General features: G+C 45.2%; 1 protein-coding gene across 1 annotated transcript in view; it reads left to right on the top strand.

The window, feature by feature from the left end:
* The first annotated feature begins 1,930 nt into the window (after positions 1-1,930).
* LOC130458166 (zinc finger protein 14 homolog) overlaps positions 1,931-14,220 on the top strand; it is a 64,458-nt gene continuing 52,168 nt past the window's right edge. Inside the window, exons 1-2 of the mRNA XM_056821303.1 lie at positions 1,931-2,081; positions 4,501-4,637. Of these exons, the coding sequence (XP_056677281.1) occupies positions 4,530-4,637 (108 nt within the window). The 5' untranslated portion in view covers positions 1,931-2,081; positions 4,501-4,529. The remainder of the gene's footprint in view (positions 2,082-4,500; positions 4,638-14,220) is intronic.

The raw sequence follows: 14,220 nt of genomic DNA, 5'->3' as shown, positions 1-14,220 counted from the left end.
TTCGGCTTCCAAAGCTGAACTCCCTAAGTTCACAGAGACCAGCTCCTTTTAAAGAGAATTTTCTCTTATGTCACCTCCCCTAAATTTTCACATCTATAAATCACAGTAGACATTTTCCCTAGGACTGTCCATTCTTAGTTCACATCTTCTTTTGTTATCACCTTCTCTGATTAGATTATATCTTCTGAGTATTTCTCATCTCTTTGCTAAGCACAAAGCTATTTGCATAATGCCAATTAAGCACAAGGTCAAAAAGGACCAAACCAATCCAGGTAGGATTGATGAGCTTCTAAGCCAATACAAAAGGACTTGAACCTAGTATGAGAGATCTTCTCTGGGTAGATTGTATCTTCTGAGTACTTCACACACCTCTTTGCTAAGCTTGCCCCTTGCAAGTTGCCTGACCTTTTAGTGATTAATTTGACCTTCATAGGTACTTAGCACCCTTTTGTATTAGATCTAAAAATAGACCTAGCTTAAGGCTTTTGCCTCACTTTAAGTATGGGTTAAGTACTTTTTGATTGTTCAGTAAGAAGTTTTACAACTTTATCTTCCCCTAAGGTATGCCTAAGTATGGGTGGAGTAATGTAAAATCCCCAATACATTCCTGATCAAGTACCTCCATTGTTTAAATGGGGAATAACCTTAACCATAACCTTAAGATAAAGTTCCAAGGTAGAGTCTGAGAAATTTTAAGATTCACAGTCCCCAAAGGGCCTTCCTGCTCCCCACTGCCCTCTGGAAGACAAAGCCTGGGGGGCCAGGAGTGGCTCTGAAAATGTACAGGGGAACAGGGAGGCCAGTGTGGAGGCAGGGGAAGGGGTGGGGGGGGAGGCATTTCTGGCTGGAGGAGAGATAAATTGGGGGGCCCAGCCTGCAGGGGGGACTGGAACCCTGCAGAGGGGGGAGCAGCGTGGGGAATGCCTAGAAGCACCAGGAGGCATGTGGGGGAAAAGCTCTGGGAAGAAGCTAAGTCCAAGGCAGCCAGATGGCCCCAAGGATAGAGTCTGGCCTGGAGAGCAGAGGTTCTGGGTGCAAATGTGTCCTGGGACACTTGGGAGCCCTTCTGGGTCTTCTGGAGCCCAGACTCAGCCCTGACTGACACAGAAGGGGAAGCTTAAACAAGAAGGGGAACATGGCAGGGGAGAGCTGGGAGAAGGCAGGGCTTGTGCTGGGGAGGAACAGGGAGATGGAGGCCAGGAAGCCCCTGCTGGGAGAGGGCAGGAGCCAGGCTTCTGGGGGCTGAACCTGGGGATACCTGCAGGAAAGAGCTCCTCTTGGGCTCCTGGGGGCTGGCAGGCCTTGAAGGACCCCTCAAAGTGTGCGGGGGCGGGGGCGGGGGTGGGCCCTTGCTGCCTCCCCTGAGGGAAGGACAAGCCACCTCCCTGGAGGCCTACCCCTCTGGGTCTCCCTTTAGGTCTGCCTCCCAGCTCAGCCTGGACAGGCCCAAAGTCTGGAAGATGAGTTTGGAGTCCAGGGAAGACCCCAAGCGACCCCCAACACCCCCATCCCAAGGGAGGGCAGGCCATGCTCAGCCCAGGCCTGCGTATTCTCCCCTCTTGAACCCCAGAGACAGCAGAGAGGAATTCAGAGCAGCAGTGCAGGGCTGTGAGGCCAGCAAAGCAAAAGGAGAGAAGCCCTTCGCTGTCAGAACCAGGCATCCAAGAGCCACCTCCACAGGCCCTGGGAAAACAGAGATCCATTTATTGATCAGTCAATGAAGAGACACTTATGAAGCAGCCGGGCTGGGCGGGAAGGGGAAATGGGGGTGGGGGGAGAAGGCTGCAGCCCCCCAGGTTGGGGAACAATTCCTGTATGACCCCTCCCCCATCGAGCCTCTACATGGACTGGCATAGACAGGAGGATTCGATTTCCCAGAATGCCTGTTTCATGACATCAGGCACGTTTTGGGCCTACACCCCTCCCCCGTGGAGGACTCCATTTCCCACAATGCCTGTTCCTTGACTTCGCCCTATTCTCGGCTCCTCCCCAGCGTGGCAGCGTCCGGGCATGCTGGGAATTCATTTGGCCCTTCTCATATCCTGGAAGACTTGCTGCTGTGCTTCTAGGATCTCTGCTAGGTGAGAGGAGGAGGGGAGGGAGTCGGTGGTGCTGGCGGTGGGGTGGGGGGCCGGGGCTCCCCGGGACTCCCCGGGGCTCCGTGCTCTGGCAGCTGAGACTTTCTGCTCCGTAACTCCCCGGCGCACCCTTTGCGGGTTAGTGAGCCTGGGAGTGTGGCGGACAGCCTGTGCGCATGTGCAACAAGCCGGGACTGGCAGAGGTGGTGTGCGGGGCTGTAAAAGTGTGTGTTGGGGGGAGGGGAGAGCCTGGAAGTGTGTGTGTCCGTGTGTGTCCCACTGGGGGATCCTCGCGCCACCTCACCGGCCGCGGAGAGCAGAGATCCATTGATCCGTCAGTCATCCAATCAAAAGACACCCATTAGGAGATTTCTGTGCCAGGCTTTCGCCTGAGTAATTTTGAAGGCTAAAGAAGAATCTGGGTTGGGCTGGAGGGGAAATTGGGGTGGGGAGGAGGAGGCTGCACCGGCCCCGCCTCACTCCAGCACGACTCCCAGAATTCCTGTATTACTCCTTCCCCAGCATGGCTCTAAACCCAGGGACCGAAGCCGGACTCCATTTCCCAGAAATCATAACTCGATTTCATGCAAACCCTATCCTTCAGCGCCCTCCCCTCCCCCCCCCATGCCATTTCTCAGAATGCCTAGTTTCAGATGTCACAGAAGTATTGGCACCATCCCCTGTGGCATCCCCAAGGGATTCTGGGTATCTCTTCTGGGTAGTCTTAGGTCTTGGAAGGCTCACTGTTGCGGTTCTTGGACCCCTTTTATGGGTGAGAAGCTGATGAAGTGGAGTCAGTGCGCAGGCGCGGTCCTGGCTTCCTGCCTTGGCTACTGATACTTTCTGCTCCCAACTCCTGGGTTGCAGGAAGACCCCGGTGGTGCAGTTTCAAATTGCTGAGGTGGGGGAGGGCGGAGGGAGGGGGGAGGCGCATGTTCAAGCAGAGAGGAGGGGCAGGAACCCGAGCCCAGCATCCCAGTGTAAATGCTTTAAAGAACCACATGAAAGGGACAAACACGGAAGTGCCTGGCACTTATAGCAATTATAGAAATAATAAATGAGTGACTTTTAGGAAAGATAGAAAGGGCAGTGGAGAAAGACTGTCCAATCTGGAGGACAGAGCATGCTCAAGCACAGGGTTTGAGTTTGTAAACCTCAAAATTCCTTAGACTTATAAATGTTGGAAATTTCACCATTGGGATATTTCATACTTGGAAAATTTCTTACTGATAGTCTATTGGAATGGGAACCCCATTGGCATGGGAGGTTCCTTCTCTTCCCTTCTTAAGATTACTTTAGGACAGAAACCTTTTGCTGAACAATGGAAAGGACTTTGACCTATGCTTAAGCATAGAACAGGAATTTCTTTGAGTCATGATTGATTTTAGAATTGATACAATGGAGATACTTGGAATAAATCTCCACCCTATTCAGTCCTAATAGGATTGAGTAAGGGCTGCAGCCTAGATCAAATTTTAATTATTCCAATCTCTACCATACTCAAGTTAACAGGATTTAGAAAGGGCTGTAGCAAAGGAGTATAGATTTAATCATTTGAAAATATGACCTTCAACAGACATGTGCAAAAGCCAGAAACCTCTGGGCGGTCCTGGGTTAAGCGAGAGCCTCCATTGACAGGGAAATTGATGAAGAGTGATTGGTAGATGTGAGGACTGAGGGGAGGCAACTTGGATGGTGTCCTTAAAGATAGGAGGGTCTGGAGACTGGAGGTTGTTGAGGTTTTGGTCGGTGTGGTTCCTGGGCTCGGAGAGGGCTTGCTCTGAAGGAAGCTGAAGGTGGGGGCCTCTGAGACTGTTTCTCCATTTTGGTCACGTGAGTAATAGGGACTGATCTCTTTTCTTTGCCCCAGCTATCTAAGGGCTTGGGCCTTTTGGCCCAGCCTAAACAGAAGGGGTATTTAAGCCCTATTCCCTTCTCTCCCTTTTTCTCTCTCTCTATCTCTAATTCCTTTCTTACTCCTATTGTAATTAAACTCCAAAAAAGGCTGACGGCTGACTTGAGTTTTCATTTAGGAATTACATAGCTGATTCCTTGGCGACCTTAAATTAATATATATCAGTCTTTTAAAGTGATTCCCTTGTAACAAGTTGTAGTCAAACTCAGAACATGAGTTGGGAAGTGTGATGAGTATCTTGGACTTGCCTGTGTCACAGGTCTGTTGTGAGGTTTCATTGTTGTTATGTGTGAAAATATTTCTAAAATCCATCTCGTAGATAAGACCAAATGGTGTATCCAAAGACTGGCTCTGCTTGCTTAAGTTTAAAAACTTTTTTGCCTGGGAAAATAGAATAAAAATCACTTTGCTTTCCACCATGAGAGGAAAGCACTTATGTATCTCTATGTGTGTGTATGTGTCTGTCCTCCTTCCTTCTGTGTTTATATCATAATTTGTTTTCTTCAGAGGCAGAGACTAATTTTGAAGTGACAGAGATGTCTAAGAAGCTGAGGCTTTTTGTGGAAGGATCTGACCCCAAAAGATGCATGAATGAGGTTCCCCATGACGGCATTTTGAGCGAAATCTGTGACTCTGATATCCAGGTAAGTAAAAAAAAAATAAAGAGTGGCTGTGAATTTGATGAAACAGAGAAAATTTAGCCCATATTGAGTCCTAAATCAGTATATAAAATTGACTTCAGAAGATGACTGTTGTTAGGATAGTGTTAATGGAGTTTTCTTCATCTCTTCTTCTGTCTTTAAGAGGCAAGGGAGCAGAAAGATTTCTCAGGCAGAGCATTCTCCTGAGTGGGGGAGAGTTGCAGACTGTCAGTTGATGACTGGAGAGTCAGTGGCTGACAGTGGGTCGGGCAGTTAAGGCTGGCAGTTCAGGGAAAGTTGGCTGCTGGGCATGAGTTGGGCCTTGGGGTTCAGTTGCTGGTAGTGTGGGTTGGTGTTTAATTGAGTTTAAAGGTGGGCCTGACCAGCAAAGACCAAGAAAGACCTTAAAGGAGCAGAAGATTCTGGGAGAGAAGAGGAGACTTGGCAAAGCTCCATGGAGAATTCTGGGCTTTTGAATGGAGATGCCAAAGAGGCAGGAAGCATTTCCCTGCTGGGGATCTTGTCAAGAGCCAAATAGAGGTTTCAGCTGAGTATTGCCCTCAGACCACTGCTACTAAGTAGTTCCTTCAAGGAAACATCTCAGCAGAGTTTCAAGACTCTTCTGACCAAGGAGTGACATGGACTCCCTGCTCTGGAGCCTGGCCCTCTCCCTTTGCCTTGTGTACCTGTTCGGACTATTCCTTAGCCTGATGGTATTAAAATTAGAAGTGAGGGAGTTAGGTGGGTTTGGGAAGGAGAAATGCAGATTTAGCTTGAGAGTTGTCTGCATGACTGACCTCGTAGGACAAATATAGAGCAGGGACTATGACTCTCTCTTTCCAATTCCCATACAAGCCTTATAGTTATTGCTTATTGAATCTTTTTTTTTTAACCCTCACCTTCCATCTTGGAGTCAATACTGTGTATTGGTTCTAAGGCAGAAGAGTGGTAAGCCCTAGGCAATTGTGGTCAAGTGACTTGCCCAAGGTCACACAGCCAGCAAGTGTCTGAAGCCAGATTTGAACCTAGGACCTCCTATCTCTAGGCCTGGCTCTCAATCCACTGAGTTACCCAGCGGTCCCCTTATTAAAACTTTTTTAATTATAGCCAGATATTTCTTTTGATTTATCTCCTTGAGCTAAGGGAAGGTAAATTGCTGAAGCTATAGATCAGCCTCATAATCCAGACCCTTCCCTGCTGAGTCAAGGCACTAAGGGGAAGTGTATTTCTCTGATCTCACCCTGCAAGAGAATTTGGGGATAGCTATCACTTCATCTGATAGATTCAACTTTCCATCACCCTCATGTAACGGGGAATCCCCTATTTCCAGTGCAGCACCCCTGATAGCAACACCTAGTAGGAGTGAGGGAGAATAGGAGTCAACCTATCAAGGGTCCTATCTCACAGCACTCTGCTGCCTTTCACAATAAGCTCCCTTTAGGACATCCTTAACCATCATAATAACACCAAAGACTAGTTCACTTATAATCCTTACTGAATGTAAACAGCGTGGAAAGGCTTTTATTTTATTTATTCATTTATTTATGTTTTAAGCCCTTACCTTCCATCTTGGAGCCAAGGCAGAAGAGTGATAAGTGTTGGGAAATGGGGGTTACGTGACTTGCTCAGGGTCACACAGTTAGGATTTGTGTGAGGTCAGATTTGAACCTAGGAACTCCCATCTCTAGACCTGTCTCTCAATCCACTGGGCCTCTAAGCTGCCCCTGGGGAAGCTTTTAGGCTTTTTTTAGGCTGAACATCAGACAATACACACTGGAGAGAGAGACCTTATGAATGCAAATAATGTGGAAAGGCATTCATGTTCAGGGCCTGTCTTGCCAGTGTAAGATTTAGAATTGGTTTGACTAAATATGAGAATTTTTAAAAGTTGTCCTGTTTGTTGTTTATAAAAATAATTAGCTTCTTAAGTCAAAAAAATCTGTTAGTAGCTCTTAATAATTCAATATAATGTAAATAATAGCAAATGAAAGAAATTTTAAGAGTCAAATAGAAAATATTTCCTTCCTTGATATAATAAAGCTACTAACAGCCTCATGATTTAGTCTTAAATATTACAATTTAGATCCGGATTCTCATTTTCTTCACTTTCTTCACTTTTTACTCTCTCTAAAACTATCTTGAAGTCAGTTTGTTAGTAACTAACTCTGGAGTTCAGAACTCTTCCTCCTCCTCTCTAAGGTTGTAGAGCAGTTAGAAATAGACAAAAGGGCACATTAGCCTCATAGCTACAGCCTTTGGTCTGATACTGTAAAGTCCTTTGCAAGTGCCTCCCTTCTATGGAAAAACTGTGCTGCTGTTGCCTCCTGACCACTGCTGATTCCCCAAAGTTGTGGGTGGACGACAGAATTCCAATCCCCTTTTCCCTTCAACTGAGAACAGTTGAGTAGAGCCCTGACCCATCACCTTACTGCTGCCTGGTGAGCTCGTGTTTTTAGCAACAATCTGCCTGCCCTCACAGCGAGCTACCTGGTGAGAAGGGGCCAATGGAATCTTCTACCTTCTAGTCCAGAACTCTGGATTGGTGAGAAGGAGTTATGTTAAGGGTAAAATTGGGGTTGTTTACTGAACATGTTATATTAGTGGTTGTCAGGGATTTAAATTCAATCCCAATAAAATACTCGTCAGTTTTGGATTTTATGGTTTTTTAATTACAATAGTAGGAAGAAAATAAGAAGAGAGAGAGGAAAGGGAATTGGCGTGCTCTGGCCCAGTCTGAGCCAACAGGAATTCAGAGGCCTTGGCCAAGGGGCCTTCTCAGAAGATTCAATCTAGCTCGGTCTCCAGCCAAGAGGCTTCCTCCTAGATGAGGGGCCTCCTTTGAGGATAGTGCTTTTAGGAGGTTAAAGAAAGGAGGAATCAGTCTTACCACTCATCAAGGTCGCTCAGGGAAGATGCCTTATGCTACAGAGCCAAACACCACAGAAGATGTGGCCCAAATAGATAGACTCCTGTATATCTGCAAGTATTGCAAAGGTGGGTTGCTCTTTCCCCTCCTGGCTTTCTGAGAGAAGTACAGGGAGTAAATTTAAAGATTCCTCGGGTACTTCCAATGATAAGGAACCATGTGGGGAGCAAGTGTTGGGGTCTGAGTGGAGACCACCCAAGAAGCACACAGAGACAATGCAATTCAAGTAAGGGGAAGTCTATTACTAGCAATGCTATATCATTTCTTGGATCTAGGCCATCTGAAAGAACTAAGACAAGACCATACAGGAATCACTTCAGGGTAACTGTCCAGAAATTTATAGAATCATATGTGATTTTCCCACAACACATACATTAATTTTAGAAATTATCCCTAGGTCAGGGATCCAATTATAAGATTAAAACATCTATCTGTTCTTTCACCTCCCCTCTCATCTTTAAGTTCTATCACACAATGGTTGTCAACTCTGTGAGGTCCCTATTTCAATCCCTAAGTATCAGTGTGGAACAATTATAAGCACTTCTTTCTCCTTCCTGTGTGAAAGGAAGGGGTTAATAGCTTATGAGCAATTGTCCTAAGGCTGCTTGGCTCGATTTAGGTTTTAACCGTGTCCCATCCTTTTTTAACAAGTGCGCTTAGCTTAAAATTTTGAATGTATCAAACCCCCTTCATGAAAATTTACTCTCAGTGAATTATCGTTTGAACTCCACAACTTCCAAATAACTTTGATTAAGTCCTTTAGTAATCTCTCAGTGTGTAACCAAACTGAAGTGCAAAGCACTGACCTGCACTCCTCTGTCTAAAGTAGAAAAGAACCTCCAGTTTAGTTCTTTTTTAGCTCAAAACATTGCCACGTACCTGATTAAATTCCATCAACATTATTCCAATTTATAATTTGTTGTATCTATTTCACACTAGAATTCAAGCCCTTCTTGATTTCAAGGATGGTCAAATTTGTCTTGTTAAGGACATACAGTTTGCATATCATAAGCCCTTAATCTTTTTAGGTGGTACAAATATAGTACAAATGCACACATAATTTGTATCTGAATGCATGTTCATCTCTAGATCACAAATTCCTTTCTTTGCATTTTGCACATTTTAAAAATCAATTCATATAACCTTAGTTAAAGAAAACACCGTTTAGCTTAGTACTTGTATTATTAAATCCTATGCACAGATTACCCAGTTTAAAAACTTTCTGTGTGTCATATGAGTACTTGTTGCTAGGTCTGGCAGCACATAAAATAACATCTGATTTGAAAAATCCCAACTTTAATTTCTAGAATAAGTTCTCCTCAACAACATAACAACTTTTTCTGGATGACTTTTACATCTATGAAGTAGATAGTACAATTTCTGTCCTTATAAAATAAACATTCTTCTCTGTGTCAAACTGGTTATCAATCACATTTAGACAATTCTCAAATTCACTGAAACCCATTATGCATTGCAAGACCTAACAAAAGAAACCTCTAACCTTGATTAGGGAGGGTAATCTGAGGAAGCAGCATCGGGAGGAAGGGGAGGGGGAAACCCAAGGATCTACAGCCACACATACAGGACAAACTTGTTACCCTTCTTCTCCTGGCTCACCAACCATTAGGGAGAGCAAAGATTTTCCTATGCAGAAACCCCAAACCCCCATTGGTTGTTCTAAAAACCACACAGACCACGGACTTGTCCTTCCATTCCAGCCCACCCAACCCCAGCCCCCACCATTTAGTCCATCTGGCTCTGAGTGAGTTACACTTGGGGTTGGGGAAGGGCTCCTCTGAGTGTCAGTGGAGCAGAAAGGACATGGCAGGGGGCCAGCCCTTTGTTCCACTGGGTTTTTGGCTTAACTCCTTTTCTGCTGACCAAGAGTTCTTCACCAGTAGCTGAAGACTGGGAGGAAAAAGAGAGGAAACCTAGGGACGCATGGGGGTGGGGGTAATGGGGGGTCCGGGGGTGGTGACCCCAAAGGGGGAAGCATGGGAGGGCTTGCAGAATTGACTGAATTTTAACATGTCCCTCCCTGGGGCCATCCAACCCCAAAGGTGGGTCACTTCGAATTAAAGAAGGTGTACAACTTTCCCCGCTTACTATCACTCCCAATTTATGGGCATGGGCTTTATAGTCTGGATAATGACTCAGGACTAAGTCCAGGGGGGTGGACAGATTCTGGCCCATTTTTGGCCAGAAAAGTGCTACACAAAAGACAGACAAAAAGACAAACAGAATTCTTTTTGTGGAACCACACAAAATTTGAATCGGGGTTGGAGCTTGCTCAGGGTGCCAGCCCACCTTCCCTGGTGTCTTTCTGAAAAGACCCAGTGTCCCTTTTACTTGTCCTGTGCCCGCAGAGCATAGTGCCCTTTTACTTAATCTGTGCCTGTAGTGCGTCCACTATGGGACTTCCTGGAATTTAATTCCCCCAGCGACTCCAACCCTGGGCTCCCCCTTATCTGGGGGACAAAAGACCTCCAACCCTCTGAAGTTCTATAGAAGGCCTCCAACCTTCTAAAGTTCCATATATCTGTCTCCAAGTTTTTGTATGACTCCCTTCCCACCCATCTAAACGGACTCACTTCCCAACTTTCCGGACCTTGTCCCTCGTGGGAAACAGGAACTGTGGTAGTCGCTGGTCCTCACTCACACATAGGTGGAACTAGACCACTTAGTGGAATTGGGCTTAGCATAGATCCCCTCGTATAAACCCTGAGGCGGAGGGGCTAGTGGGACCACTGAGCCGTATGCCCTAATTCCGTGATCTGTTCCCCATCAGTCACAGTCACACAACCAATTACTGCACAGACACACTGCTCACCTCTGGAAAGTCGCCATGAAAGCTGGGAGAAAACTTCCCTTGTCCCGGTGGTCCTCCGGGGATCATATCCATCCCAGATGAGCCCCCATATGTTAGGGTCCAAGTGGAGACCACCCAAGGAACACACAGAGACAATGCAATTCAGGCAAGGGGAAGTATTTATTACTAGCAGTTCTAGGGGAAGCCCAACAAGTGAGTTCCAGGGAAGCATATAAACTCCATAGAGTGGAGTTTATATGGGTTAAAGCAGTCACAGTCGATGGGAAGCAACAATAATTCCTGAAACATTCTGTTAATGATGTTGACTAGTTTAGCATAACAGGTGGGTGATGTTGGGCAGACATGGAAGGCCATGAAAGGTGGCATACCCGGGGTCCTGTACTTCCTGGGACCTTGCCCAGAACATTCTGTTGCCCTGCTCAGAGTAGGGGTCATGATTATTTACTGCATAACAAGTTATTGTGGCTCTGAATTTTTTATAGAAGGTCCCTCCCCAGCAAATTTAAAGGGGAGTCAGGTATCAAGAGGAAAGAATGTTGTACTTCTAGGGGTCCTACAGACACCATCCTAGGAGAAAGCTTTTTAACTCTTTGGGGTATCCCTGACACTCCCATTACATTCTCTGAGCCAATGTCATTGCAATATAAATCAGGGGTACTCTAATACAGACTGGAAGCTCCAGTGTCCAAAAGACAATCATAATAGGTGTTACCCACCTTTAAGGTAACATGGAGCTCATTAATATGGGGTGGGGGAGCAGTGGCTAGGGACATCAGGTAATAAGACATCAGGGTCCAAGGTTGTATCTTCTGATTCTTGTGCACCGGCCCCTCCCCCTGGACACCTTCATAGTATTTGGGAAGTTCCTTGGGTGCCCCTCTGAGGGCCATTAGCACCCAGAGTATTTTTTTGGACAAGCTCCACTTAAGTTATATTGTGGAGTCATTTGGTTTGAGTTATCACTTTCCTAATTTCTATTCCTATAGTTATTACCTAAGTTGTGGTTTCTATTATTATTATAGGTATTTCTGTAATTATTATTTCTGTCGTTGTTATTAAACTGCATATTATTTCTGATTGCCTTGAATAAATTTCTACACTCCATCATTCTGTGGCCCTTCTCACAGAATTGGCAGGTAATGGATTGATAGTTAGATTCTTGGAGAGGGGCACATGGCATTGGTTGAGTATCATGCTCTTTTTCCAGTTTACCAATCTTAACTCTTAAATTTATTTCAATTCTTTCCTCATTATCTCTATGAGATCATTAGTCTCGTCCTCTTTTTCTTTGTTTCCTTTTGAAACATGTACAGCAGTTTTTCTCAAATCATCAAGATCCATTTCAGGCCACCTTGGGCAATGAATTCTAAAATAATCCCTATTCACTTTGCAAGAGTTATTGACAAAGTGCCTTCTAATTTGCCTTATGTAATTTTCTTTAGAAAGGTCCAAATCTAGGTATCAACTCCCAAACTCAGTTATTCTGTCCATGAATCTGGAAGATGTCTCATCCTCATTTTGCATAAGTTTTTTGAATTCCATCCATTTATCTGTGCTTTCAGAGCACACTCTCATAGCAGTTAGAATGGCTTCCCTACAATGATATAGTTGTAAATAATCCTAAGAGTTGTTATAGTCCCATTTGGGATCCTGAGATAGCCAGTGTGCTACATTGCACCCCTGGGCTTTATTGACATGAGAAATTATTTTTCTCATGTTCCATTAAGAAAGCCTGGAGTTTTCAATGTCTTTGTAAGATGGATTGTACTGAAAAAATATGTCTGTCATCTTTTTCTTTACCATAAAGGGATCTTGTTCATATGTGGGAACATTTCATGTGAATTCATTTATTTCTTAGGGAGTAAACAGTATATGGTGCCTTAGAGTCACCACATCCCCATTGCGTCCTATTTCAGGTACTTCTCTTAGAGGAAAAAGGCCTCTGGTTGAATTTGGTAAGGGTGAGTCAGTTTGACTAGAAACAGTTTCTTTGGAACGATGAGATTTCCCTGGGGCTGGAATTGTTTTTGGGGTGGGAGAAGGAATAGGAGAAACTGGGATTTCAGGAGAAGGGTCTTGGGAAGTAAGTTCAGCAGAAGAGAAGCAGTCCAGCAGTTGAGGTGTAGCAGAGGCGTTTTCCATCTCCATTTTGGGGGAAGGAATTTCCTCATTTAGAGGGAGCTCCTATGAGTCCTCCCCCTCTCTAATTCCCCACAGGTGTCCAAAGATGAAGTCTCTCTGCCTTGGGGCTCCCACTCCCTGAAGGACCACAGTCTGGCCCAATAATTTCCTAGAAGGAATGGCTCCCAGGACCCTGAGACCCCATTCCCAGGTGACTGCAACCCCATCCTGAGCCCTTGCCAAGGTCCCCCCGGTTAGAATCCAGCAGAACTCATACCTGTGTCTTTTCCAGGCCTCCGTGGCCTCCATCTGTAAAGATTAAAATTTAGGGGAGACTGAGGCAGGTAGAAATTAGTTTCTCTCTGCAAGGAGTATTATATTTTTTATGCGGTCTATTAAAGATTAAGGATTAAAGAAAATACAGGATAAGAAACACGTGCCTAGGCCAGAGAGGCCTAGACAAGATAATCTCACATCATGGAAGAGACACGTCTGCTCCAAAATGGAAGTCCAAAAGAGTGACAAAAGCCTTTGCAATCAGGTTAAATCCCTTCACGATCTCAGAGAATTCAGTGAGATTACAAAGCATTTTGGGGAAGTGGAGCAAGGGCTTGTGGGGATTGAAGTCCAGAGTTCAAGTCTATTTTTACACATCACTCTTTCTCCTCAGGATGAGCTCCAGAGTCTACCCTGGCTGCCCTCATGTCTACTGTGTTCTGGGGGTTTTCTCTGCCTCTTTAGGCCCTGCCTCAATGAGCTGGCCCAGATTCCAGACAGACAGGCCCTCCTGCTGTCATTCATTCATCCACCCTAGGCTGTCAAATCCCAAGTGATAGGAATCCCTATAATAGGAGCTGGTTAGGGGGGCAGAAACCTGCCACGACCTTGACAACATTCAGAACATAAGGTTCCCCTAGAATGAGAAATCTGCCATGGCTCACAATTGGAGGTATCAGTTTAAGGTGTAGGATCAAAAATATCAGATAAGCAAATCTGATAATTAGCTTTATGTAAATTAATTGAACCCTGGCAAGTTTTTCCAGGGTACCGACAGTGTGGGCGATGTTAGGCTCCTTGTAAATGGACAGCAGGTGCTGTGGGACATCAGCAGCCACTTTGGCTCAGTTGAGCATGGATGCTATTGCTATTGGTGGCCTGGAATAGGCTGTGGAGGTTCAGGGCTCAACACCCTCCTGCTTACATCCTTAGATGGAATGACTCATATCTGTATGGGAGGGTATATGTGGAGAGCAAAGATTTCTTCTGAAAATGGCCAGAATTATTAGAGCAACATCTTTTACAATGGTCAGAATGATAATGAAGGAATAGTTGAGGTCTTCTAAATTCACCTCTTCATTGGTTATTAATGAATCTGAGATCTCAGGGGAGAGATTGAGTGGTGAGCTAACCAGGGTGGGGGAGGGAGAGGGAGAGAGAGGGAGAGATGGAGAGGAGGAAGAGAGAGTGACAAAGAGATGGAGATACAAAAGACCTGGGCTAGAAGAGAGAGCTACCATTTTTCTATCATTTAAGTCCTTTAACCCTGATCAATTCCATTCATCCTCCCTTCTATCTCTACCCTTTGACTTCAAAGGTTTAAAATCTTCATTTATGCACAAATAACATTGTTTTGATGATTACTACTTTTTGGTACAGTTTAAAGGTCTGGTACTTCTAGACCACCATCCTTCACATTTCTTTTCATAATT

The sequence above is a fragment of the Monodelphis domestica genome, chromosome 3 (assembly GCF_027887165.1).
Source record: "Monodelphis domestica isolate mMonDom1 chromosome 3, mMonDom1.pri, whole genome shotgun sequence".
NCBI lineage: Eukaryota > Metazoa > Chordata > Mammalia > Didelphimorphia > Didelphidae > Monodelphis > Monodelphis domestica.
This window is presented reverse-complemented; position numbering and strand designations above follow the sequence as displayed.